The sequence below is a fragment of the Alexandromys fortis genome, unplaced genomic scaffold, assembly GCF_014885135.2.
Source record: "Alexandromys fortis isolate MF-2015 unplaced genomic scaffold, M_Fortis_MF-2015_v1.1 scaffold_90, whole genome shotgun sequence".
Lineage (NCBI taxonomy): Eukaryota > Metazoa > Chordata > Mammalia > Rodentia > Cricetidae > Alexandromys > Alexandromys fortis.
This window is the reverse complement of record NW_026067985.1, coordinates 5700465-5727751: the sequence shown is the minus strand read 5'-3', so window position 1 is coordinate 5727751 and position 27287 is coordinate 5700465. Positions and strand designations below refer to the sequence as shown.

General features: G+C 40.0%; 1 protein-coding gene and 1 non-coding gene across 2 annotated transcripts in view; one reads left to right on the top strand and one right to left on the bottom strand.

The window, feature by feature from the left end:
• The window catches only part of Chfr (checkpoint with forkhead and ring finger domains), a 27354-nt gene extending 11910 nt beyond the window's left edge, over positions 1–15444 (bottom strand). The window contains 10 exon segments of the mRNA XM_050159025.1: positions 268–430; positions 555–709; positions 1405–1564; positions 3293–3457; positions 5485–5700; positions 5825–5884; positions 6689–6798; positions 11331–11430; positions 15042–15185; positions 15297–15444. Coding sequence (XP_050014982.1) covers positions 268–430; positions 555–709; positions 1405–1564; positions 3293–3457; positions 5485–5700; positions 5825–5884; positions 6689–6798; positions 11331–11430; positions 15042–15174 — 1262 coding nt within the window. The 5' untranslated portion in view covers positions 15175–15185; positions 15297–15444.
• A 731-nt stretch (positions 15445–16175) lies between these two features.
• Positions 16176–16279, top strand: LOC126511761 (U6 spliceosomal RNA). Its single transcript, XR_007594781.1, has one exon. It is a non-coding gene; the product is annotated as a U6 spliceosomal RNA (small nuclear RNA).
• The last annotated feature ends 11008 nt before the right edge of the window (positions 16280–27287 follow it).

Sequence of the window (27287 nt, the reverse complement as noted above, 5' to 3'; positions counted from 1 at the left end):
AAAACAAAAAAAAAAAAAAAAAAGAAAAAAAAATATATATATATATTTAGTTAAAAAAGACCATGGAGACTACCTGAAGCTCTTAACTTATTCATTGTTGCTCAAGAGTTCATCCAGTCTGGCCATACATTTGAGGAAATAAGCTAAAAACATTAAGCAAACTGACTTACTGAAGTCCCCTAGCTATACACTCCACAATACAGTTAAGCACAGTATTAATGTATTTCTTATCCCCAGGCCCCACTATGAGCCAGGCACATGTCTAACCTGATGTCTGAGGATTCACTATCAACATCTGATAGCTCTAGCAGGTCCTCTGAACTCCCCTCTTCATCAGAGAAAGACCTCCTGACTTTGGGTTGCAGCATATCTTGAGTGATTTTATTCCTTGCATCCATACTTCTCACATCTTCTTCACTGCGACTCTTATCTAGATAAAAAGGGCATAACAAAATTCACAGGCAAGGGAAACAGAACTAGAGAGATGATATAGACTGCCCAGAGCAGAGCTCACAACCCCAGGACCCTAAAAGGGAAAAGTCAGTGAAGCTGACCTGGGTGCTGGATAAGGTACGCTTCCACGAGGTTGTTCAGGATGTGGTTTTTGCAGATGCGCTCCACTGGACATCGGCAGGTAGGGCACAGAGATGAACGCTCCATCCAGCCAGAGTAGCAAGCCGCACAAAATGTGTGCATACAAGGCTGCAAACTGGCAGAATATGAAGGAACAGAACACATTTCCTGACAAAATCTTCCAGATATGCCACTATGATACTCAGACGACACCTGTAGCAGGCCTACCCAAACAGGAATGCAAGCTGGATCCCCAACCGTAAGCCAGTTGTGGAGAATTCTATCATCTAACCTAAAAATACTAAAGCTCAGTATTAGAAGATCAAAAAAAAAAAAAAAAAAAAAAAAAAAAACCAGTGCTATATGTCTGTTCTCAGGGGGAACAAAGAGCAGATCATAACTTCAGGAACACAAGCAACAGAAACTCCAAGTGTTTGGAGACTTGGTTGGGTAGTATCTACCTCCCAAGTTTCCAAACAAAACCCAAGAGAAGTTTCTCCCAAAGATAATCCTGGTAACTTCATTTAAGTATTATGTCTTTTTTGAGGAAATGTTTGAAACCCAGTATAATTCACATGATCCTCCTACAAGGAAAAGACCAGGTTGCCTGTGTCAGTCAAAACCAAGAGTGACCAAATCTCATGGATTCTACCGCCCTGGTCACCGGGTTTGAGAATTTCTCCTTGTTGATACCACAAGTAAAAGGAAAATGAAAACCTGAGCAGATTCCAGGGCAAAAGAGGATCAAAGTCTACTTTATTTAATCACTTCCCCACACCTGTCAAAGGAGCTAGTGCTACTGGGTCCACCCTAGGCTATGAAGCCGCACACCTCACACAATCATGCAGAAGATCTTGACAGATGATGCATGTTAGTGTCTCCTCCATCTTGTCTGGCTTCACAGAGGCAACTCTGACATCCTCACATGAGGTCTGGGCATTTCCACACTGGTCTGCAACCAATAACTGCAGGTTCAAGTCAATTTCTTCATCTGTAAGACAAAGGGTAAGCTGAACAGTCACAATCACTTCATCTGAAGACACAGAAGATCCTCAGATTTTTAATGTGCATCCAACAGCAGAGGAAACAAAGCCACTTATAAAGACTTATTTTGCTGTAGCCGTTTTTTGAGACAGGGTCTTTGTATGTAGCCCTGGCTGTTCAGGAAACTCACTGCCCTAGAACAAAGTTGGGATTCAAGGAATGTGACACCATGCCTGGCTATATAAAAACTATTTTTTTTTTAAATTTAAAAACTATTTTTAAGAAGATCCCAAATAAGTCAGATATTCCTTTGTGCCTAAATTCTGGTTTAGAAGAACAGTTGCTGACCTAAAAGACAAAGAAAAAAGGGATACTCAGGATGTTTGCACATATGCATAAGACATTAAGGTAATACGTGGGAGAGGGAGAAAGAGAAAGAGGATCAGTTGTATAGTGTTTTTTTTGTATTTATATCTTTGTAAATGTCATTTTTGCTTAAACATGACCCCATGCACAAAAGAAAGTCCTGGAAATAAAACTGGTGGCTTTAAAATGGTTGTTTTTCCAGATACATTTATAAGTGTATACACAAAGCACTACCACTACTACTGTCGTTTCTGCAGATGTTTTCATGCTGCTCCAGTTAGTTTCCAACTCCTTATATAGCTTAGGTTACCTTAAAGGTCCGATTCACCTGTTTCCATTTCCTCAGAACAGGATTGCAGATGTGTGACATTATACCTGGCTCAATTTTTATTTTATTTTTACAAGTTAGATTTATAGGCTGCATATGATGGCACACTTGGGAGGCAGAGTCAGGTGGCTCTCTGTGAGTCTGAGACCAGTCTGGTCTACAAAGCAGGTTCCAGGCTAACCAGGGTTAAATAACAAAAGCCCATCTGAAAGGGAAAAAAAAAATAGCATACAACTTTAAAAGCCACCTAGGTGGAAATAAATACGGTTATTCTCTGCCCTGGGTCTTCTTTACCTAGTGTTCTTATCTAACTGAGGGAGATTCTTCGGGGGGAACCCCAAAGATTACCGATGTGTGTGTGTGTGTGTGTGTGTGTGTGTGTGTGTCTATGCCAGAGCATGTGTGGAGGTCAAAGGATGACTCTGGGGAGTCAGTTCTTTAATTCCACCTTTATGTGGGTTCCAGAAATTGAACTCAGGTTACCAGGCTTCACAACAAACACTTTTACCTATTGAGCCATGTCACCAGCTCTATATTTACTTTTTTTAAAATGTAAAATATTGTGCTTCTTATCATGGGTTCCACAAGTCAGCTAATCATTCAGATAATCCAGTTTCTTCCCCGAGGTTATTTCTAGTGCTCTTCTATCACATCACTTCCACAGCTAGCTGGCCTTCAACTCCAGTACTTCACCTCCGTCTCCCAAACTCTGAGATTACAGTTATGTGTCATCATATCCTGGTTAAGGTAACATTTTTTTTTAAAAGAAATTACTATCCTGTCAAAGACAGTAAAAAATGACATCCATTTGTAACTGAAAATGCTGTTTTCAGAACAACAGCATGACCTAGCAGTGAACAGTTCTACTTGAATTATGCAAACAGGAAGAATCCTAGACTTTCATACAGAAAATGCAAGTTGTTACAGTATAAATCTGAGGCAGATCCACATAATTCTGCAAAAAGCGGGAATCCACCGCAGGTAAAGCCAGCACAGCACAGAGCACAAGAGTACAAGGATGCACAGAACAGTGAGTCTAACCTCCTTTTGTCTTTTTTTTGGCAGGCTCCAATTCCTCATTATCTTCAGTTTCCAACAAAGAGAAGGATGCTTCTTTGTCTCGGAGAACTGGAGAAAGGCTAGAGAGTTCATGATTTGCAACAAGTGGACTACATTCTTTTGGGGAGATACCTGCTTTCCCAAGTCCTGTAAAAAGGGACAAATAAGACAGGTTCTGATTTATTCACTTCAAAAAAGAATCAGGAAAGAGTTACTGATTTAATAAAGTACATTATGTAATTATAGATCTCACATGCATCATGTCTTATACAAATACTCACAACTTAAAGGCACTAGAGTCCATCTCTGTGCTTATGAAGCTAGAGGCAAGTGGCACATGCACATGGAAAGACATGCAGGGAGGTCCACAATAAGACTGTCCCTAAATACTAGGTCTAAGATGCACAAGTACACATTCTTGCAATCACAAAATGTATACTAAACACACCAAAAAGAGGTGTGAAATAGATACACTTCTGACAGGAACAGGAAGTATGGTAAAACAAATAACAGCAACTATCAAGTAGAGTTATCACCTAAACAGAAAGAAGCTTAAGTATCACATGCAACTTGAATGAACTCTATTGAAAAGTCAGGAAATTTTTCATTATTCTCTAGCTTATCCATACTATTATAGTATAATACATATCTACTTTATAATATTCAAATGATAAGCACTAGTATTTGAAAAAAGAAACTGGATTATATCATCGAAAGCAAAAAAAGAGGAGTAGGGGAATTATTTCAGGAACAAAGTAACTCATATACTAAAGAAAAAACAAGAATCTAACTTCCCAGATCACCTCCTGGCTCTGGAACCTACTGATCCTCTGATCTCCCGAGCCTTTATGTTCAGCCATGATTTTTTTGTTTGTTTGTTTTTGTTTTCAAGACAGGGTTTCTCTGTGGCTTTGAAGTCTGTCCTGGAACTAGCTCTTGTAGACCAGTCTGGCCTCGAACTCACTGAGATCCACCTCTCTGCCTCCCGAGTGCTGGGATTAAAGGCGTGCGCCATCATTGCCCGGCTTCAGCCATGCTTTTTATTTGAGGACAAAGATTATATAAAGGCTCCAGATAGGAAAACTGAACATATAAAAGTACTTATTATACCATCTCACATCTAGTAGGCACTAAGTTTTAACTATAATTATTTTATTAGTATAAAAATACTTCAGCATATAGATTAAAAAAAATCTTCATTCTTAAAAGTTACAAAAGAAGCGGAACGGTGGTAGCACATGTCTTTAATCCCAGCAGAGGCAGAGGCAGGCGGATCTCTGTGAGTTCGAGGCCAGCCTGGTCTACAAGAGCTAGTTCCAGGATAGGCTTCAAAACTACAGAGAAACCCTGTCTCAAAAAACCAAAAATATAAAAAAAAATAATAAAAATTACAGTAAATATACATTATTCATTCTAGGAAATCTGAAATCAGGTTAACAGTCGTATCAGACTACATGCACATGGACAGATGAAATAGAATTTAAATGTAATGGTGAGGTAGGTTTTGAGTGTTTATGTATGTGTGTTGTTGGGGATCAAACCAAAAAAGAAAAAAAGGACAAGGCATAAGGAACAGGGCATGTTAAAACTGGTTCTAACCAACACACAGCTCTGGATAAACCTTGAAAACATTATGATAAATAAAGAACCCAGTCATAAAATTACATACTGTATGACTATGAACACAAAATGTTCAGACATGCAAATAAATGAATAGAGACATATGAGTTTCCTTTTATGAGATAGAATGTTCTGTAATTAACAGTGATGGCCATGGGCACTCATGGCACATGTCTTTAATCATGGCACTCAGGAGGCAGAGGCAGGCGGATCTCTGTCAGTTCAAGGCCAGCCTGGTCTACAGAGCTAGTTCCAGGACAGCTAGGGCTGTTACACAGAGAAACCCTGTCTTTAAACAAATACCAGTGATGGCCATATAACCTTGTATATGTACCTAAAACATTGATTGATATACTTTAACTTAGTGACAATTACAGTATAGGAAATATATTTAGATGAAATTACAAAAATACTTTGTTACCATGGTCCTTATTAGTCTTCTTCCTGGGACTGAAATAAGTCAGTATACATGACTACAGAGCACTTACTGATGAATGGATTTACTGTATCTCAAGGAACAAAAACTGCAATTGTCGTTGTGCTCCCCATCTCACCAGAGCTAGAGGAATGTTTTTGCCCTGCAGAGGTCAGCTCTGGCTCCACAGAAGAGGTAGAGGCCAAGGGGAAGAGGTCTGATGTCGATGTTGATGGCTGTGGTTCCTCTAAGCATGTTTCAGCCATGGGTGACAATGGTGGAACCTGGAGGTCATCACCCTGCCCCAGACCTGAGGAATCTTTGGTCACATGGAACATATTTTCTTTATTGGCTTCTACAGGCACAAAAATAAAGAGAGTACATTCAGAACTCAGAAAGACACTTTGGGGACTGAATGGCCATTCCTAGAACTCAAAAGCCCTTTACAGCACCTAGGCTTTTGCCATAAGCTCACTTACCAAAGGATTCTTGAGGCAAGCTTTGTTTTTCATTTAAAGATTCATAGAGGTATGCCACATCTAAAAGGAAATTAATCAAATCAGGGAGCGGTGGCCCCAGTGGAAAGTGAGACCTCATCTCTCCTGTTCACCTTTGATCACATCACAACATGTCTTGATCATCTTCACTTACCATCTAGCAACATTCAACAGTTTAAGTGACTCTAACAAAATCAAACCACAATTTTACCAACCTAAATATAAGCAAGCAACCAAGGGAAAAATAGTCACAGAAAGCAGACAATGGTAAAAAAAGACATGCTTCACTAATAACTGCAAGCCATTAGGAGGAAAAGATTCGAGTTCCTTCTATGAGGCAAGAAGTGCTTTACTTTAAGAGGACTTAAGGAATATTAGTGGCTTCTTTTTCCTTCCTTACCGAGTTTATGATGCTTTTCAATTATTTCAGGGTGACTTTCAAAGATTTTTTGCAACTCTCCTTATCCTATATGGAACTGGTGCAGTCTAACCTTTTGTTGCTTTTTGTAAAGTCTCCAAGAGTAGACCTAGCAATGGCTTCCAGGGCCCCACCTGGATTTTATTTCCACACTCCAATTCTACTGTTTAGCCCAGCCCAGCCCATTCACTCCTCCTTAGCTGCCATTATCAGATGTGCGGCTCCTGATGGCATTCTTGAAGAAAAGCTGTGCCCCAAAAGTCAGCACTCCATCCAAGTGCATACAACAAAAAACTCTGTAACTGTCACTTTCTATACAAATGTCTGCTTCAACACGTGTTCTTTCTGAGGGTGTTTTCCAGCCTAAGTTAGACAGCTTCTTGATGCCACACCTGGGAAAAGTACAGCAGTAAATTTTTCTCTCTTACTGTGTTCTGGTTCATTCTTCCTGTATACCAAATAGATGACATCCCCACTCTGCAAAGGGTAAGTCTGCTTCTTAACAACTTGCAGCTTGTTGATCACTGTTCCATTGGTGCTGTAACGAAAACAAAGGCATAAGTTGCCCTACTCAAAATAACTAGTTAGGGTTAACATCTTTCTGCTATATTAAGAAATCTGTGCAGGATTACCGTTTTGAAAATACTCCGAAGGGAAAGGAGACTAACTGGTAGTGGCAAACACCTGTAACCCCAGCACTTGACAGGCAGAAGCTGCCAGATCTCTGTGTGTGGCACAATGTCCCACTGGCCTGGTGCCAGAGGGTAAGCAAGCAACCTCCACTAGACATGAAACCCTGCTGACCTAGCTCTGGAGTTTTCACTCGGCTCCTAATCCATCATTTGTGTCATAGATACCTTTTGTTGCCCTGTGTGAATCTTGTCTGGGAGTTTCCCATGGATACAAAGCCTATGCAAAACTTGGTTTAGAGGAAACCCAGAAAACCATGGTACCTCATGAATCAGGTTTTTAGCATTGTGGTTTTGGAAACTTCATTCAGTTTGTTTTGAGATAAGGAAATCTACTAGTTAAAGTGTAAACATAGGGAAAAAATAAGGATGCCAAGAGGCAAAGGGAAAGTGCTTCAGTTCACAGAGACTGAGCCTGCTGCAGCCACAGAGCTGAAGTTCATTCTCATGTGTCTCTGAGTCTTCATTTCATGGACCCGTGTGAACCCAAATACCAGTACTGAGTTACATGCAACACCTGTGAGTTCAATGCCAGTCTGATCTACAAACTGAGTTCCAGGATAGCCAGAGCTGTTACATAGAGAAATCATGTCTTTAAAAAAATAATAATAATAAAAAACAAAAAAGAAATTACCTAACCATTTCATATATGAGTTTCACAAAGGCATATATACTGCCTGATAATACTCTAAGACAAAAAACTTGCCTGTTACTACCCACTTACTTGTAGTGATATTTCATTTGTATCTTAATAAATAAAGTTTGCCTGAAGAACAAAATGCAAAACAGCCACACTAGTCAGCATACAGGCCAGGAAGTGGGGCACACACCTTTAATCCCAGAAGTCACACTAGCTAGCCATAGAGGCCTGGCGGTGATGGTGGTGCATGCCTTTAATCCCAGCATTAGAGAGGAATATAAGGGGGATGAGACAGTAACTCGTTCTTTTTCAGTCTGAAGATTTTCTGAAAGAGCTCTCTAGTGGCTTGGCTGCTTTTGCTTTTCTAATCTTCAGGTTGAGCCACAATATTTGTCTCTGAGTTTTATTATTCATGCTAAATTTGGCACCCAACGTTTGGGGTATGAATTCATGAAAAAGACACCAGTACAGGCCAAAGTTGCATGTCAGGCTCCAGGCCCACCTGGCTAGGCTTTCTTTTCTTTTTTCCCCAAGCCTCTGAGCAAGTTTGGGATTTTCCTGTTGTACCTTCTCTGAAACAGTCTCCAGAAGTTTCTGGAACCTGGGCTCCAAATGTCACAGAACTCACCAGCACTAAACTGGCTGGTTCTGCCTTCATGCAGTCCCCTACCACACAAGCTTTCTTCGAACAATCCCCTGTGTGTGTTCAGACAACGCCCACCACCACCACTGTGGGTTGTAGACTCTTCCTAACACCCTTCTCGGGCTGCTGCCAAACTACGTAGCTGCCTTGAATTCTAGTCAGGCATTTACTGTTCCACACAACAGCAATCAGCCTCACGTCTTCATCAACATTGTCAGTAGATTTGGTAAGACAATCGGGAAATCTTTTTTTTTTTTTTTTGGTTTTTCGAGACAGGGTTTTCTCTGTGGCTTTGGAGCCTGTCCTGGAACTAGCTCTGTAGACCAGGCTGGTCTCGAACTCACAGAGATCCGCCTGCCTCTGCCTCCCAAGTGCTGGGATTAAAGGCATGCGCCACCACCGCCCGGCCGGGAATTCTTAAAGAGAGGAATTAGTTAAAAGACAAGAGTTTTTTCTCACATAAAATAAAGGGGGAAAGCTGGGTGGTGGTGATGCACTCCCAGCACTTGGGAGGCAGAGGCAGGAGTATTTAAAGACCAGCCTGGTCTACAAGAGCTAGTTCCCAGTTGGGACTGTTACAAAGAGAAACCCTGTCTCAAAAAAACAAAACAAAATAAAACAAACAAAAAAATCATTACAATGGAGGGATTTGGGTCTCTATATGATAATATACTAGGCAGTTTGAAAACTGAACAACTAAAGGAGAGAATATTTAATTTAGATGGGATTTATGTAATGTCAATTGTAAACATCAAATTTATCATTTTTGTTTTATCACTAAAAAAGTTGGATACAGGCCTTAGAAAAACCTAATAAAACAGATCACAAAGCTATTCAAATCCAGACAGAGGAATTTAATGGAGAACCAATTTCAGTGTTGCATTATAAGAATAAAGAGGAACAGTCTAAGGTTTTCAGACAAACAACCTTAATATATCCAGAAACCTGAAGGTATTGCCAAATGGCAGAGGCTCTGTTACAGCTAACTGGGCTCCTGTGCCAATGTTAGATTTAAGGAGATTCAAGGAAGCAAAAGTCTCACACAGCATGCATTCATTTATTGTGAAGCAAATGTTAACTCATGATTAATTTCTAATAGAATTATCCCTAAAGACTGGATAAAATTGGTTAAGGGTGTTTTAGAGCCTAGTCCGCAATTACAAAGGAGTACCTGGTTCAGAGAAGAGGCTAAGATTATTGAACAGCAGAGTAAAGCTAGAGGTAGAGAAATCTCCCAAGATCAACTTCTTGGAGAAGGAGACTATGTTACTATAGAAAGGCAGGTTGTATGTGATGACCACACCCTGGGTTTATGCCTCGCAGCAGCTTTGAATGCTTGTGAGAGAAATGGAGAAATAGAAAACTGAGTCATTTATTAAAGTTATACAGGGCTCAATGGAAGCCTTTATGGATTTCTTACAAAGACTGACTTCAGCAGTAAATAGAATGATACAAAATTTAGAAGTTAGACAAAAAATAATTGAATCTCTAGCTTCTGAAAATGCCAATTCTCTATGTAAAAGGATAATTGGGCCATTAAAGGCACGGTCCGCACCTTTGGATGAATGGATCAGAAATACAATCAACATTGAATCTCCTGAACATGATGTAGCATGGAGAGGTGACTTCCAGAGGTTTAAGGAAAAGTCGAAATCTCAAATGTTATAATTGCGGCAAACAAGGTCACCTTAAAAGGGACTGTAGAAACAATGTTTTTTCTAAGAATAATCCAATCAGAATGTCCCTTCTGAATTATGCAGAAGGTGTGGCAAAGGCAGGCATTGGACCAATGAATATAGGTCAAAGTGGAATATTCAATGTAATCCTTTGCCATCAGAAAACTCCGTGAGGGGTCTCTCACAGGCCCCTATGCCAACTCCAGTTTAGTCATTTCCTGCAATGTCCCAGTAAAGCTGATAAACCAGTATGCAGACGACAATGTTGACACAATCATAACTGGCCTTCTACAACCACGCATCCACCAATTGTCATTTTCATACTCTTTCTCAACAAATGAATTCCTGCTCTCAGATTGAAATCCAAATACTCCGCTATAATTTCTACTTATCACTTCCACCTACCCCACCTGTCCTTGTGCCTCTGGCTTGCCTACCTGCTTCTCCTCCAACCCATCTCTGCTCCAGAAGGCAGAACCTCTGACAGGAGATTGTCCTAAGAGCATCCAGAAGGAACCCACCCACTAAGACCCAGTAGTAGATGCCAACAGCATCTTTAAAGGTTCTTTGTTTCACAATGTTGTGTCAGGGCTTTTATTATTATTATTATTCTCTCTTTTTTAAAAATTTAATTTCTTATTTATTGATTTCTACCATAATGTCCTTTGCATACATACTATGGCTTCTGGTTTTGTGTGTGTGTGTGTGTGTGTTTNTTTTTTGGTTTTTCGAGACAGGGTTTCTCTGTGGTTTTGGAGCCTGTCCTGGAACTAGCTCTTGTAGACCAGGCTGGTCTTGAACTCACAGAGATCCGCCTGCCTCTGCCTCCCGAGTGCTGGGATTAAAGGCGTGCGCCACCACCGCCCGGCTGGTTTTGTGTTTTTATGGGATTCCTAAATGTGCAAATAAATGTGTCTCTGTGTTTGTATCTTTTTATAGTGCTTTTCCTTGGGGTTTCTTCCTTCTATTTTATTATTCCAATTTGTTTATTTTTGTTTCCTCTTACTATGCTATATTTTTTTATTATTATTGTTATTTATATGCATGCTTTCTAATGAGAGACAGAATGGGGTGGAAATGGGAGGGGAAGTAGAAAGGAACTGGGAGGAGTAGAGGGAGAGGAAACCATAATCAGAATACACTGTATGAAAAAAAAATCTATTTTCAAATAAAGAAAAAGAAAAAACTATCAATATATTTTAAATCTTATTTCTGAGTCATATGAGCCATATTTGATTTAATTAGGAAAATGAGCTATAGGAACTAAACCACACCCAGGATCCCATGCTGGAAACTAGAGAATGTACATCCTGATGACTTCAGAACCTGAGCAGCAGTTTAGAAAAAGGAAGCCTCTCTTACACTGTAACAACATGTCAGCTTCCTAAGTTACAAAAGGAAAGAGAAAAATAAAGTGCTCACCTGGTATCTTCCAATGTCACCTGACCAGATTTTTTATCCACTGTAAGTTTACAGTGGTCTCCAGAGACCAGTTTATTGCTGGGAAAAGAGAGGTCACAGCCTGAAACAGAGGCAAGAAGACACTGAACATTACTGTGGCTCTGTGAGAACTACTGCCTTGCTTTTCCAGTCTGTGATCAACTGTGCCCACAGACACAAACAACATTTAAATACTGAAGTGTTAACCTAAAGTAAAGGGACAGGGTGTATGTCCCATACCTTCCTGCCCCAGGTCATCTGGGAGACAGCCATTATAACAACAGCTTCTTTATGACAGGTTACCACACAAACAGCTCAGAAGATAAATAATATCTCAATTGCAAAAACAAAACAAAACAAAACAAAATTAAGTCCAAAGGGGCTTAATTTTAAACTAGTTCTTGCTGGGTGGTGGTAGCTCATGCCTTTAATACCAGCACTCAGGAGGCAGGAGCAGTAAAAGGTAGACAGAGAAACCCTATCTCAAAAAACCAAAAATAAACAAATAAATAAATAAATACGTGAAAAGAACAAGCTGGGCAAGAATCCCACTACTGAGGTATCTCACAGACTAGGGTAGGAAGATCATATGTTGGAGGTCAGCTTGGGCTATATATCTTTTTTTTTTTAGATTTATTTATTTATTATGTATACAACATTCTGCCTCAATATATGCCCACACGCCAGAAGAGGGTGCCAGATCTCAGTACAGATGGTTGTGAGCCACCATGTGGTTGCTGGGAACTGAACTCAGGACCTCTGGAAGAGCAGCCAGTGCTCTTAACCTCGGAGCCATCTCTCCAGCCCTTGGGCTATATATCTTAAGATCTACCTTAAGGGAGCGAGGCATGAGGGTAAGGAGGAGACAATGTCCCACATGAAATCACAACCTTATCCTGTTTTGGCCTGTGCTTTGACTCCATCACGGACCTATGGACTGGGGGATCAGAAGACTCAATACCTCCCGTCCTTAGCCCACCAAGTTTTACTGGCAAGGAAGGGAAAAAGACCCAGGGCCAACACCCCTTCCTTCATTTCCTACCAGAGGAAACCCTCTGTAAGAAAAGAAGCCCAGACACCTAATGACTCAGAGGATCTGGGAGATGAGCGTATAACACACTGGCCCTTAACCAGGCTGCATAGATGGCAGCATCTTGTTCCAGTCACCATATGATGTCCTAGAGCTGCTGGCACTCCTGGGTATCAGCATACATATTACCAAGATGGGCTTAAATACAGCTGATCATTACCTAGACCTGCATCAACTAGAATCTAAAGTGGACTTCTGTTTCTGTTAGCATGCCTTCCAGGAAAGTTTTGATGTCAAGCTACAACTGAAGCTGTATCTCAAGATTCTGGAGGATATGCTATAGGTCAGTAACCTAAGACTTGCTCATGTGGTATTACTTCATATGATAAGCACCTCAAAGTTCAGCCAGTTTGATTAGAAATCGGTTGTTCATCCTTCCAGTTCTTTTCTGCCACAATCTAATACTGTCTTGTCTCTTTATATCATGGATAAGTAAATGCTCAGAGTGGCATACATGTTCATACCAGCCTGACCAACCACAAGATGTTTTATGATTCTCTAGGTACATCAACTTTTCCTCTAGGCTTGCAACATACATCTCTAGATTATCCATAATCAGTTAACTGATGTTGATCTTCAGGCTCAGACACAGAATCTGATCTAATGCACCTAAAATTTGATTTAGAAATCACCTGCAGCTAGATGGGTGCTGTCTACCTCTGGAAAAATCTGGACAAATCTGCCAATGAAGGCAGCAAGAATCTTGTCCTAAAGGTCCTCCATGGTCTTGAGGTAGTATTGATGGTCACAGAAGGTCCCAAACCCCTACTTCTGGTGTTAGCCTCATGCTCAATACGGTCTGACAGTCACATACGGTCTGAGATTCTACATAGGGACCTTTTCATTTCTTGCCAGTAGCTCAAGAGACCCAGCCAAAGTGCAGGCATAACTTAGCCACCATAGAGGAGGATGAGGATACGAAAAGGTAGAAGACGCAGACAAGGTTTGGCCCAGCTAAGGCCCCATGGAAGCTGGGTTCATAGAAGCACTCCTATCCTCAAATGTTCTATCCAGAGCCCTAAAGGAGGAAGTATCTGAGAACTAGTGGAAGCTGAAGGAAGTCATGGTGAGGGCAGAAAGCCAATGACACTGGCTTGAGGAGATGAAGATAGCAGGAGTTAAAAGATCCCTGTGTTATTAAGATACAACTTCTTTTCTAGCACTCAAAGCCAATTCCATTCAAAATTCCATAAAACTTTTAATGTGGCTATCAAACGACAACCTCTGGGTGCTAGATCTAGCTTGCCACCTAGTGTATTAATCAATTAGTACAATGTCCTCTACATTGTTAGTGATATTAATACATTCACTGAAAGCATTTCTATGATAATCAGATTTTTGTTTCTTGTTCTAACATGCATGAAATATTATGACATGTATATTATAATGGGCTCTCTAACGCATGCATGTGCACTTATGACCATGTTTGCAGCGGTAGATGTCACACATCTTCCTCTCTCACGCTACATCTTATTTTTTGAGAAAGGGTCTCTCACTGAACCTAGCGCTCAAGAATTCAGAAAAACTAGTTGACCAGTAAATTTAAGAGATCCTTCTGTCTCTGCCTCCCCCAAACTAGGATTACAGTCATGTACCACCATATTTATCTTTTTACATAGGTGCTGGAGCACTTAACCACCTGAGCTCTCCACCCCAAGCTATGTTTCTTACAAGTAGTTCATGTAAGATTTCACCAATCCTCCTAAAAAAAATAAAAATAAAAAAATAAGATCAATACAAAGTTAATGGAAGGTAGGTTGTTGGCCCAAAGCAAGTCATGTTGGGCTTTATGCATGACTTTGTTGAAGTTCTCAGCTTCCTAGAATCATTAAATAAAATATTCTAGTTCCTGGGACTTTGAGATCTCTTCAGATGGAAACCCTGCTGTTAGAAATTGCCCTCTGAACACTGGTTTAGCAGCATCCTACTCTTTCAGCATTTCTTTGTTTTCATTTGTCTCAAAGCATTCTTGTTTGGTATTTGAGACAGGGTTTCTCTGTGTAGCCCTGGCTGTCCTAGAACTCACTCTCTAGACCAGGTGTCCTTGAACTCAGAGAGCCACTTGCCTCTGCCTCACAGAGAGCTAGGATGTGAGCCATTTCTTTCCGAAAAGTTCCTGTGGTTTGTTTTTTTTCACTCATCAACTGTTAACAACTTTCTACATAACCTTTCAGTTTTCCTTTTGCTAATTTAATTCCACTGGGAAAGAGAAGTTTACAGTAATAGACACAAGATCGTATTCTAAAGGACATGTTTACTAATCTACTTTATAAAGTTGTAATGAGAACTGAAAAATATTCATCATCAAACAACCTGAGTATCAACGCCACAGACAAGTAAGTAAATAGCAGGTTTTACCGGAAAGCACAGAGCACCCTCCTCCCTATTCTGGTAGTCTCTGTACCGCCAGCCCTGTACTTTTCCCATCTCAAGTTCCCTGCCGGTTCCCCCATCTAAACCCACTTCAATGCCTAGGTCTTCGATCCTGCTGTAGGCCCTCAGTCTCTGTTCTCGGTGGGGTACACCCTTTGGGTCCCTAGCCTTAATCCCTGTCCACCCCTTCAGCCCTTATCCTCATTCTCACTCCACTCTGGCTTCCGCACCTCTCCTCCTTCCGATGGTCCACTCGCGTTTCCACAGAAGGATTTGCGGTTCGTCCTCCTCCGCGCCTAGACGAAGGAGCCTTCCCCAGGGCTCCTGCGGTAGCTGCGGCTCGTCTTCCACTGGTAGCTCCATAGGACTCACATCTACAGATACCCGGAAACGCTGGCTCAGGGACTACCTCACAAACTCGGCACAGCGGCCAGCTCGCCGGCCGCCGCCCCCCCAGCCGGGACCCCTCCCGCCAGCCAGCTTACCCCCCGCCCTGCGCGGAGCCCGGAACCGGCCACACAGCCTCCGCCGCTGTCAACAGACATCTCGGCTCCCTCAGCTGATCCACAGGAGGCGGGGGCGGGGCCTAGGGCGGTACGCCCGGCGATTGGCTGGCGGCGCTGCCCACAGAGAGCGACGGCTAGAGCGGTGTCAGGAACAGCTACCCGGAGGGGGCGGGACCGGGCGATCCGAGCCTGCGCAGATAAAAGGATGCGCAACTGGTTGCCATCTTTGATGCTGGCAAGCTGATTTACTCGCCTGCAAAGCACGGAAGTAGCTGTGGAGGGCGCCATCTTATATTGAAGCAAAAAGGAACGAGTAACTTCTAAATTGGAAGCCCTTAAAGCCTCGCATGTAATACAAATACGGTTTGCCGGTTAACTTATAGCAAGATAAGGTAGTATTTTCACACACCGGTTCATAAAATAGGGAATTTTGATATACTGGACCAGCCCTTCGCTAGGAGCGCAACAAAGGCGTCAATCAGAATACTGTAAATTGTCTCTAACTTGCGATATCTTTCGACGTTAAATCCTGTTTCTTAGACTCTCGTGTCATTCCACTGTTTTATCCCAAAGAAGGATGCACAAGCATGTTTGTGGCCCTTGCTTAAAGTGAGACTTCGGCAAAAACAATGCCCAGGAAGAAGGAAGACATTGAAGACAGCTGCAAGTCCACTTAGAGGTACTCTAGCCTTAAAGGAGTACCTAGCACTCAGGAGGCAGAGACAGGTGGATCTCTCCATGAGTTTGAGGCCAGTCTGGTTTACAAAGCGAGTTCCAGAACAGGCTCCAAAGCTACACAGAGAAGCCTTGTCTCCAAAACCAGAAACAAACCAAACGAAACAAAAAGAAAAGAAATACGTGCTAGCTTCGGGAGCATATATACTAAAATTGGAACAATACAGAGATTAGCATGGCCCCTGCGCAAGGATGACACGCAAATTCATGAAGCGTTCCATATTCAAAAGAAAAGAAAAAAGAAATACAAGAAAGTATCGTACATCTAGAAATGTAAGAGTTTCACCTAAGAAGCTGCATGGATCACGGTTCAAGTTAACAATGAAGGAAAACAATTGAGTCTCGGGATCCAGACTGGCTCAGATTTTTTAAATCTTGATGTAGAAAGATGCACTCACAGATTTGGTGTGCGTCACAGCTGAAACAAAGCCTGAGAATGACCTCAGGTTAGATTAAGACATTTTGATAATAGCTTTGATGTTAGGAATCAAAAAAGCAAAGCTGACCAGTTTTTACTAGCTCATTTCCTTTCCTTTCCAGGATTAGTTGGTGATCAAAGATGATGAGTAATTCCTTGTACCCATTTCTGCTCTCAGTCTCCTGATATAAAAAGCTATTGATGAGTGGGTATACATCCTAAAAATTTAAAGTAGAGCTGAGTGATTGTTTTTCAAGTATAAAAGTTTAGGCTTGTGATTCCTTTAAGATTCCTTATAAGATTACCTTTCAAGTTAAATAAAATGATTGGTCCTTCTTTGTAACTACAAAATGCAGCCTGCCAGCAAAAGAACTGGCTAAGAAGAATACCTTGCTTGCTTATACTCTGTTAATCTATAACAAGTTGCTTGGGTATGAATATACATGGGCTCTTGGGGATAATTTGTTTTACACCTGTAATAAGTAAAATGTTTAATTATGTAGGGATATGGAAACTATGCTGTTTTTCACTTGTATTAATTGTAATCATTCATTTGATAAATAAAATGTAACCACATTGTAATTTTTATATTGCCTGAAAGATTTTGGGGTATATAAGCTGTTAGGGAAAGAATAAGGATAGAGTTAGAAGGAAAAAAAAATCAACAATGAGAGAATTAGGAAGAAAACCAGACAAAAGGGACATTTCTGGATAGAGATAAGAAAAGAGAATATAAAAGGGGTAATGGTGGCATACGCCTTTAATTCTAGCACTTAGGAAGCAGAGGCAGGCAGATCTCTTTGAGTTCAAGGCCAGTCTGGTCTACAGAGTGAGTTCCAGGATAGACACCAGAGAAGCTCTGTCTCAAAAAAAAAAAAAAAAAAAAAAAANTGAGGCCAGTTTGGTCTACATAGTCCGTTCTAGGCCAACAAGAGATACACAGTGAAATCCTGTCTCAAAAAATAATAAAAAGGGCTGGAGAGATGGCTCAGAGGTTAAGAGCACTGGCTGCTCTTCCAGGGGTCCTGAGTTCAATTTCCAGCAATCACATGGTGGCTCACATCTGTAATAAGACCTGATGCCCTCTTCTGGCCTGCAGGCAGAATATAGGCAGTAGGACACTACATACATAATAAGTAATAAATCTTAAAAAAAGTTTAAAAAAACATAAAAAAGGAAAGAAAGAGAATATAAAACACTGAGAGAAGAAAGACTACAGAAGGGCACCACCGAGAGTGTGAGTTTCTCCTTACCCCTCAGATAAAAAAGTCATAGTATGCCAACTGTGTGGATTCCCTTTGAGCCCTGAACTGCTGGACTTTGGTCCCCCAGGCAGCAGAATAATGTTTCTGTTAATGCTCATAGACTGCTGCTGCTTTCAGCCATGATCAAAGAAGTCTCCTTTTGTCCAGTAGACTGCATTTACTGCAGAAACTTATAATTTGTCAAAGCACTAAGGTCACGTTATCTGAAGCACGGTATCTTCTGAAACTTTCATGGAAAGCATACTCTAGGTGTGACTTATTTGAATTTTATTCTTTTAAGCTAATCAACAAAGTTACATTACCTCCTAAATCGTAGAAAGACAAAATAAAAAATTAAATTTACTAATATACTCACTGTGGACTCTCCCTTCACACTGTTGCAAATAAGGAAAGTCATAGGAGACTCCTGACTGTGAAAACATTGGAAATAGATCACTGCTGTACTATTACCAAGATACATACCTATATACATATGTATGTAATTCAACAATGATGTCTTCTAATTTTGCCTATTTACAAAATTATTTAATTTGCTAATTCCTTAAGGGCAAGACTTGTGATATAGACATTTATACCTAGACTAGTTGGTGTGTGAACAGTGCCTCATTCAGTTGTCCAGGTAGAAACTTCATAAAGATCTTCTCAAAATTCTTATTGGACATTTTCTTTTTAAAAAGAATACAAATTAGGCCACGTGGGTGCTGCACACCTCTAATCCCAGCACTTCAGAGGCAGAGGTGGGTGGATCTCTGTGAGTTCAAGGCAAGCATGGTCAACAGCAAGTTCCAGGACAGCCAAGACGGTTATATAGAGAAACCTTGTCTCAGAAAAACCAAAAACAACAACAAAAGGACTATACTGGAAGCCTAATGCAAATTAGTTCCTTTCAATGGGAGATTGAGGGAATGCGACATTCTTTAATTCAGACAGGCCTGCAGGCAGGATCTCCAAGTATTAGGCTCAAACTAGTCTGTAAATCACATATTTCAGGCTGCCTTGAATGTATGTCAATCCTCATGACTCAGCCTCCCAACTTCTCAGATTATAGGTATGAACCACCACACTCATATAAAGGCAATGTCTGTAGGAAATGATAGGGCATGGTGTTGCCAGTGGGGCCTGTTTGGTAGTCTGTTTCAAGTAAATTTACTGTTTCTTGTCATCATGTCTAAAGCAATTCTAGCTCAGTTTTACAAGAGCTATTTTTCTTTTTTTGGCATGATGATGGTGATGAGAACTGAGGAAAAAGATGGTTTACTTAACTCTTTGCAGATGATTTCATGGTTACTGAGAGATACACCTACAGGGGCAGGGTCCTACAATAATTAACCTTCAAAATATATTTAATTTTATGGCATATGTGGAAGATATCCATAGGTATTCTTACCCATGATTTTAATTATTTAAATATGTGCTTATGACCAGACACTGCACATGCTTAGAAGTGGACCAAACCTTTTTGTGAAAATTTGTGGAAGCTTCCTCAAAAGAATCTTCCTACTTCTTTGTTGAAGGGAGTTTTGGAAATGATTCCTGCACTCCTCTCACCTCTTGCAGGTAACGACTCTTTTCCCATTCTTTCATGTTTTAGCTGAGTTAATTGTTTTTTATTATTGCCAAGGTAGAGATTACAACAGTTATTTGTAATAAAGAATGGCCGAAAGGGAGCCCTCATATTTGATGAGCACTGCAGTTTTAGAATCTTCCTTCTTTTTAATTGTTGTTTTCAGTCATGCATATGCAATCCCGACTTTTTCATAGGTTGCTTAGATGAGCCAGAAGTAGCACAAGTCTTGATAAACTTTTTGGTTTTGGTTACTGCAGAGGTTTAGGTATAACTTCAATGTGGAAGCAGGTTCCAGGGCCATTTACATGTGCCCAAACCATAAAACTCTGACATTTGTTATTTCTACTGTATTATTAAAACAAAGAGGAAATAGACATTGAGAGTTGTCAATCTATGTTTTTTCTATGAGAACATGTATTAGTAACAGATGCTCATGAGTAGTAAATGCTCATCAAACAAGAGAAAACAAAAACAAATGACACAGTCAAATTATTAACTTCAATAACATTTAATAGAGACTAAAGAGATGGCTTAACAGTGTAGAACACTTGTAGTTCTTGCAGTGGGCCCACATTTGATACCCAACACCCACATGGGAGAACACAACAATCTGTAACTCCCATTCCTAGAGCTCTGATACCCTCTTACACCCTTCACAGGCACCAGCATGCAGTTGGTGCACAAATGTACATATATTTATGTAAATGGAGATTGCACTTTCATTTCCCAGCAGCCCAGACCTGAATAGTCACACAGAAACTATATTAATGACAACACTATTTGGCCAATGGCTCAGGCATATTCCTAGCTAGCTCTTATATCTTAAATTACCACATTTCTATTAGTCTATGTATCACAACAAGGCTGTGGCTTACTGGTGATGTTCTGGCATCTTTCTCCTTCAGCAGCTACATGGTATCTCCTTGACTCCTCCTATTCTCTCTCTGTATCTCTATTAGGATTTTCTGCCTGGCCTTACTTTGATAAGCCATTGGCCAAAACAGCTTTATTTCTCAACCAAAAAAAGCAGCACATATACAGGACATCCCACATCATATATGTGTGTGTGTGTGCGCACGCGCATGTGTGTGTATACATGTAGGCAATAAAGCACTCAAAACATATAAAAACTTTAAATTTTTAGAAAAGAACATTAAGTTGGGGCTGAAGAGATGGCTCAGAGGTTAAAGGCTACTCCTCCAGTGGTCCTGAGTTCAATTCCCAGCAACCACATGGTGGCTTACAACCATGTATAATGAGATCTGGTGCCCTCTTTTGGCATGCAAGCAGAACACTGTATACATAATCAATAAATAAAATCTAAAAATAAAGAATATTTAGTAAAAGGTTTATTCACAGATAAAGGGTTTATTTACACACATTCAGAATTAAACCAACCAGTGGTGGGCAAGCATTCAGGGGAATTAGTACCCTTGTGTTTGAAAAGCCAGAAGCCTTGTTATTACCTGAAAGCTAGAGTGTTTCAGCCACATGAGAGAGGCTGCTAGCTACACAGAAGTGCCAAAACTAAGGCCCAACAGAGAAACAGGAATAAGGCAGCTCACAGCTATAGTAGCTTTTCTCCTGTTTAATAATTCTGACTTTTGACAAGGCTCCAGCACTATCTCTAGCAGTACTGAAAACATTGATACCTTGACAACTTATCCAAGGAGTAATAAGTGTGTCTTCTGGGAAATCTCCTTTTCATATTGTCTACCTCTACAGTTTCTCTTCTAATTCTTTCTAGTGATTTCCAACTCTTAAAGTTTTTTCTTGACGGTCTTGATAGGAGACTCTTCTATGTATTATCAAGAAGTGTCAGGGGGACATCTGATAGCATCTATCCAAGTTTCTTGCACATAGATGGTTTCTATATTATATGATTTCTTTGATGTTTGGGAAGCTGTGACTTCCTGATGAATGTAGTACCACATTGGCTGCATCCATAGTATTTATCTCCTGTATGAATTTTTAGACGCCTCATAAGATGTGATTTTCTAGTGAAAGATTTCCCACATTCACAACTATAGGGTCTCTCTCCTATATGGATTCTCTGATGAAGCATAAACTGTGTCTTCTCAAAGAAAGCCCTTGCACACTCACTGCATTTATAGTTTTTTTTTCTCCTGTATGATTTCTCTGATGCTTAATGAGCTACACTCTTTGAACAAATGCTTTCCCACACTCACTGCATTCATAGGGTTTCTCCCCTGTGTGATTTTCTGATGTCAAAGGAGCTGTGGCTTCCATGCAAATGCTTTCCACAGTCATTATTATATCTAAAGGGCTTTTCTCCAGTGTGGGTTCTCTGGTGGTGAATGAGGCTTGATTTCTCACTGAAGGATTTCCCACATTCACTGCATTTGTAGGGTTTCTTACCTGTATGTGTCCTCTGATGAGCTATCATGCATGATGTCTTGGAGAAGGCCTTTCCACATTCCTTGCATTTATAGGGTTTCTCCCCAGTGTGACTTCTTTGATGTATTAGGAGCTGTGACTTTCCAAAGTTTTTCCATACTTGGCACACCTATAAGGTTTTTCTCCTAAGTGACATTTTTGATGTCTTATTAGCTCTGACTTCTTGAAAAAGGCTCTTTCACAATCACAACATTGATGTTTCTTCTCTCCTGTATGGGTCATTTAATGTTTACTAAGTTGTGACTTTCTGATGAAAGTCTCATTACATTCACTGCATCCATATGATTTCCTCCCATGTGACTCCTTTGATGCCTAATGAGAAGTGAGTTCCTGCTGAAGACTTTTCTAAATTCACTACATACATAGGGTTTCTTCTCAGTATGTGACCTGTGATGAGCAATCAGTTGTTAATCCCAAAAGAAAGCTTTTCTACAATCACTACATTTATAGTTTTTTTCTCTTGTATGTGTTCTTTGATGAATGATAACTTTTCATTTCATCTAAACTAATGAAGTGTATTAAACAATAATGTAGTGTTTGATTTAATATTTAAAGGTTTAGGTATGGAATTGGTGTAAAAAAAAAACCCTTAAACTAATCATGATAACTGAGGCCTACAACCCAATTACTCTAGAGGCCGAGGTAGAAGAAATGCCATGTGTACCAGGCTAGTCTGAAGTACACTCAGGACTATAAACTGAGAATCTATATAAGAAAATTGAAAATAATTTAAACTGGTTTGACTAAATGAGATTGTTGCTATTGTGTGGGTATATGTAAATTCCTGTACTTTGTTTCTGCCACACATTGGCGTACAGGATCTTTAATTTTATCTACTTTTCCAAAATAATAGTCCTATTTCCAGTTCAGTTTGTAATTCTGACTTCAACGCAACATCTAGTATTATTTAAAATTTCTGATAAATTCAAAATTTTATCATGAATTCCAGGCCTTTATAATCTTTTACTCTCAAATTATTATAACTATAATACTCAAAAATATTTAATTACAAAGATATTTTCTGCCCTGGGACCTTTGCCACTACAATTGTCTCAATATTTAGGAACTTTAAATACAATTTATGAACAACACTTCAAATGTACTCATCTGTCCTCAAACTCTTGAGACTTAATTTTCACCCTGTCTAATAATGTTCATTATTTCTCACCTAAAGAGTTTTGACTTAGGATTTCATCATCCATTATCCATGACTCTTCTTGATCTAGCTTGGAAGCTACATCAGGTTTGATGATTTGATGACCTGTTAATTAGAAGCATAAAAATTAAGCTGCGAGATTCAAACATAAAAAACTTTTTATTATAAAAACCATGAAATATAGGCACTGAAGAGATAGATGGCTTAGCAGTTATGACTATTTGCCTGGGTTCAGTTTCCCAGTTTCACAAACATTTGAAACTCCAATTCCAGGGGATCTAACCAACATCTTCTGACACCTGTGGGCACCAGACATGTATGTGGTGCAAATGCATTCATTCAAGCAAAACACACACACACACACACACACACACATTAAATAAATCTTAAAAAAAACCCTAAAGACTGTGACTGAAAACAAATCAACATATATAGAAATGAAGCAATTTGAAACATATATCATAATCAGTAAACACATCAGAGGAATGATTACTATGTGCACACTAAATTACGGTGGGAATCCTCACCCAAGAAGACAAGGCTGCTGCAGATCTCCACCATCACATCTCTGTACTAGCTCTTTTGAGTAGGGTTAAGAAGCTGCCATTCTTCCCATGAGAATGGCAGCCACATTCTCAAATGATATCTGAAAAGCACAGTCTCTGTTTGATGTGAAGTGACTATCTTGGAGGCCTTGCAGAATACAGGCATCCCTATTTGTGGCAGACAACCTCAGTGATCTCTGACTCCCACCACTGGTGTTATGCATATACTCTCAAGCTGATCTCACCAACTACAGGACATAATGAAATGAGGTGACGGAATCTATTTCACAGATTAGGTTATAAGAGAATGTAACTTCCTTCTTGAAAGTTATTTCTCTTCCTGGGAAAATCTGTCAGTAACACTGTAAAGTAACCTTATAGGAAGCCACATACAGCAAGTAACCAAGGTCAAACATTCCTATGAGTGTTTATAAACTAGATCATCTCCCTACTACACATTGGAATGACCTCAGCCTTTCTGAACATCTGGATTTATGAGTTACTCAAGACTCTCTTCCAGAACCAAAGACATAAGCATCTGATAAAGCACAGAAACTGTAAGATAAATGTTTCTTCTTATACACTGAGCGTTGAGACAATTAGTCACACAGAGATGAATCAACAATATGACATACTAATATTACATACTTTGAAGAAAAAATAAAACGTTATTAAAATTTGTATAACTGTGAGCTGGGTGTGGTGATTCACATCTGTAATCCCAGGTATTAGGAAGGTTGAGGTGGGGAGTTAACCTTGGGTACATAATAATACTGTCCCCAATCGGTATGGTGCTTGATGCTCCAGACCACCCAGGGGTACACAGTGAGACCTACTCTTAAAACAAGAATGAAACAGACTGTGCCTCCCGGAAAAAAACCACTATTACCATCGGCTAGAAAGTGTTGTAAAGAGTGTGGGGCCCCTTTGTTTCGTCCTGCCTGGCTAGCTTATACCCGAAATAATCACACAGAAATTGTATTAATTAAATTACTGCCTGGTCCATTAGTTCTAGCCTCTTATTAGCTAACTCTCACATCTTGATTAACCCATTTCTATTAAGTCTGTGAATCACCATGTGACTGTACCTTACCGGCAAGATTCTAACCTATGTGCATCTCAGGCCGGAGATTCATGGCATCTGCCACTCTGCTCTTCCCAGAATTCTGTTCTGTCTTCCCCACCTACCTGAGATCTGCCCTATCAACTAGGCCAAGTCAGTTTCTTTAATAACCAATGAAAGCAACACAAATACAGAAGGACCTCCTACACCGTTTCCCCTTTTCTGTTTAAACAAAAAGGCTTTAACATAGTAAAATTACATATAACAGGTATCAAGCAAGAATTACAATTACAATATTTAGATCTATTTTATCTTTTATCATAACAAAGGAAAACTATAACTATAACTATCAATTCTTCAACTCCATCAAAGACTCCAGAAGGATATAATGTTACCTAAGTAAACAGGAAGTGCATTGTAAGCAACTTCCAAAACTCTAAAATTGACATAGACATTTTGCTGCCTATACAGTTACCCAAAGTTCTTCTGTACCATTGGGGCATCCATCTTTGGCCTACAGGCCCATAGTATCCAGCAGACTTTTTCATGAAGCAGGGAATTTCAAAGACAGTTCAGTCACTTTCTTTTGTTTCCTGCAGAATGGCTCACAGACTCTTTCATGAAGCAGGAACCCCAAAGGATCATCTCACCTTTAGGCAAGTTCAGCAGTCCTCTCTCTGCAGTTCTTTGTGTCCAGTTTATGCAACAGTCCAGGCAAGAGCAGTTTCTTGCCCAAATGGCTATGAAACTCCATAAGGAGCCTCTTCGATGCCCATCTTCCTCTTGAAGTAGTTGGTGCTGCCAGGAGCAGACATGTCTCATTGTCATGAAAAATCCTAAATTATTAAAATATCTTAAATGCCATATTCTGTAGTCTTTGAAAGATATGAAGAATGCCTATCTGAAATATATCTCTATATATCTAGAAAATCTAACAAACATGACTACAAGCTTGACTATTATCAATGATTATCCATTGATAACCTATATTTCCTAATTATACATTACATTTTTAAATTAACTATACAATCACAATACCTTAATCAAGATCAAAAATACATATCTGTATAACAAAATTTACCTTAAACTTGTATCAATAAAACAAGACTTACACCAATGCAAATTATTAATATCTATATCATATCCCCCTTTAAATGTAAACAAACAGTTATAAACAATATTTGGGAATATGGACATAGTTATTTCTCTCCAAACTTCTTCCTGCTCTATGGGGGCGCTGTTAATCAAGTCCTTCATAGTATATCTCATGTGCTAGGTTCATCTCAGTCACCAGTTGAGCGAATTAATTTTCTGAGGGTGTTTATGGCAACCTCTCAGGAGGGCGGGGCCTATCATACCATATTGGTCTAGAAGCAATCCACAGGGTCTCATCCTCTGTGAAAACAAAAGAAGAACCTCTTTTCCAAAGCATCATATTCTTAGATCCAAATTCTGAAGTCAAGATACCTTTATAATATACATGTTGGTTTAGCTTAGCAGCCCATTCAATGAAATGTTGTTCTATACTTAGCTCCTTCTCAGTCAAAACATTTAAAGAAAAAATAATACAGATAATCCAGACTCTCTGTGAATTTTTCACTTTTTATGTGGCTTATTTTTCTTCAGTCTTTTTAATCTATCAATTTTTTATTGCCTGTGTCTTTAAAGACTTTACCCTTTTCTTAAAGCATTAAACTTTATTTTATGACTCTCTATACTCCTTTTCTTCTTTCCCAAGCCTATGTGCATTCATCCAACATTGTGACCCATTTAGAGGTGGTCACTTATGTCTGAATCTGTCCTATTGCATTGTCTGTAATTCCCTACTATCTTGAAGAGCTTCTAAAATGTTAAGCAGCTTGGTTGCAGCTGCTCTGGATGTTGGCTCCGCCTCTTTCCAATTTCAAAATGGTGGACGTACCATTTCTGATAGCTCTGGGGCTGCCAGGCAGGAGCAACATTAATCAATCTAATGTAGAGAATGAATGTGCCACACATAAATCCTTTTTATTTGAGTTACAGCCAAATCTGCCACGCAGAGCACTATGCAGCCTGGAAACATCTCTCTGTATGGCGGCAGAAATCCACCATGTTCTCCCGCTTGCCCAAGCCTGAATCCACTGTCTGCCTAGGCAGGGAGCACTGAATCATAGGCATGGTCTCAGCCAGTTTCCTCCCAACCCTAGTGGGCACATAAACACCTTGTCCCACAAATGTCATTGAAATGCTTTATAGCTGGAGTTCATACTGGCGGTACAGGCCAGGAAGCCGCACTTTAAAATGGCATGGCTTTTTTTTTTTTCTGCTACAACTGAATCAGGAAAATCTCTCTTAAAGGAGCTGCCATACTCTGCCAGCAAACAGCAAAAAGCTGTGTTAAACTCTGTATTTTTTTTGTTCTAGAATTTCTTTTTAAGCCCTCTTTGGTTTTATGTGGAGTTAGTAGACCACGTTGGGCACCACTCTGTTGTGAAGAGCATGGGGCCCCTTTTTTCCCATCTGGCCTGGCTAGCTTACACCTGAAATAATCACACAAAATTGTATTAATTAAATTACTGCCTGGTCCATTAGTTCTAGCCTCTTTTTGGCTAACTCTTGCATCTTGATTAACCCATTTCTATTAAGTCTGTGTATCACCACGTGACTGTGGCTTACTGGCAAGATTCTAACCTACGTCCATCTCAGGCTGGAGATTCATGGCATCTGCCACTTTGCCCTTCTTCCCAGAATTCTGTTCTGACTTCCCTGCCTACCTGAGATCTGCCTTATCAATTAGGCCAAGGCAGTTTATTTAATAACCAAT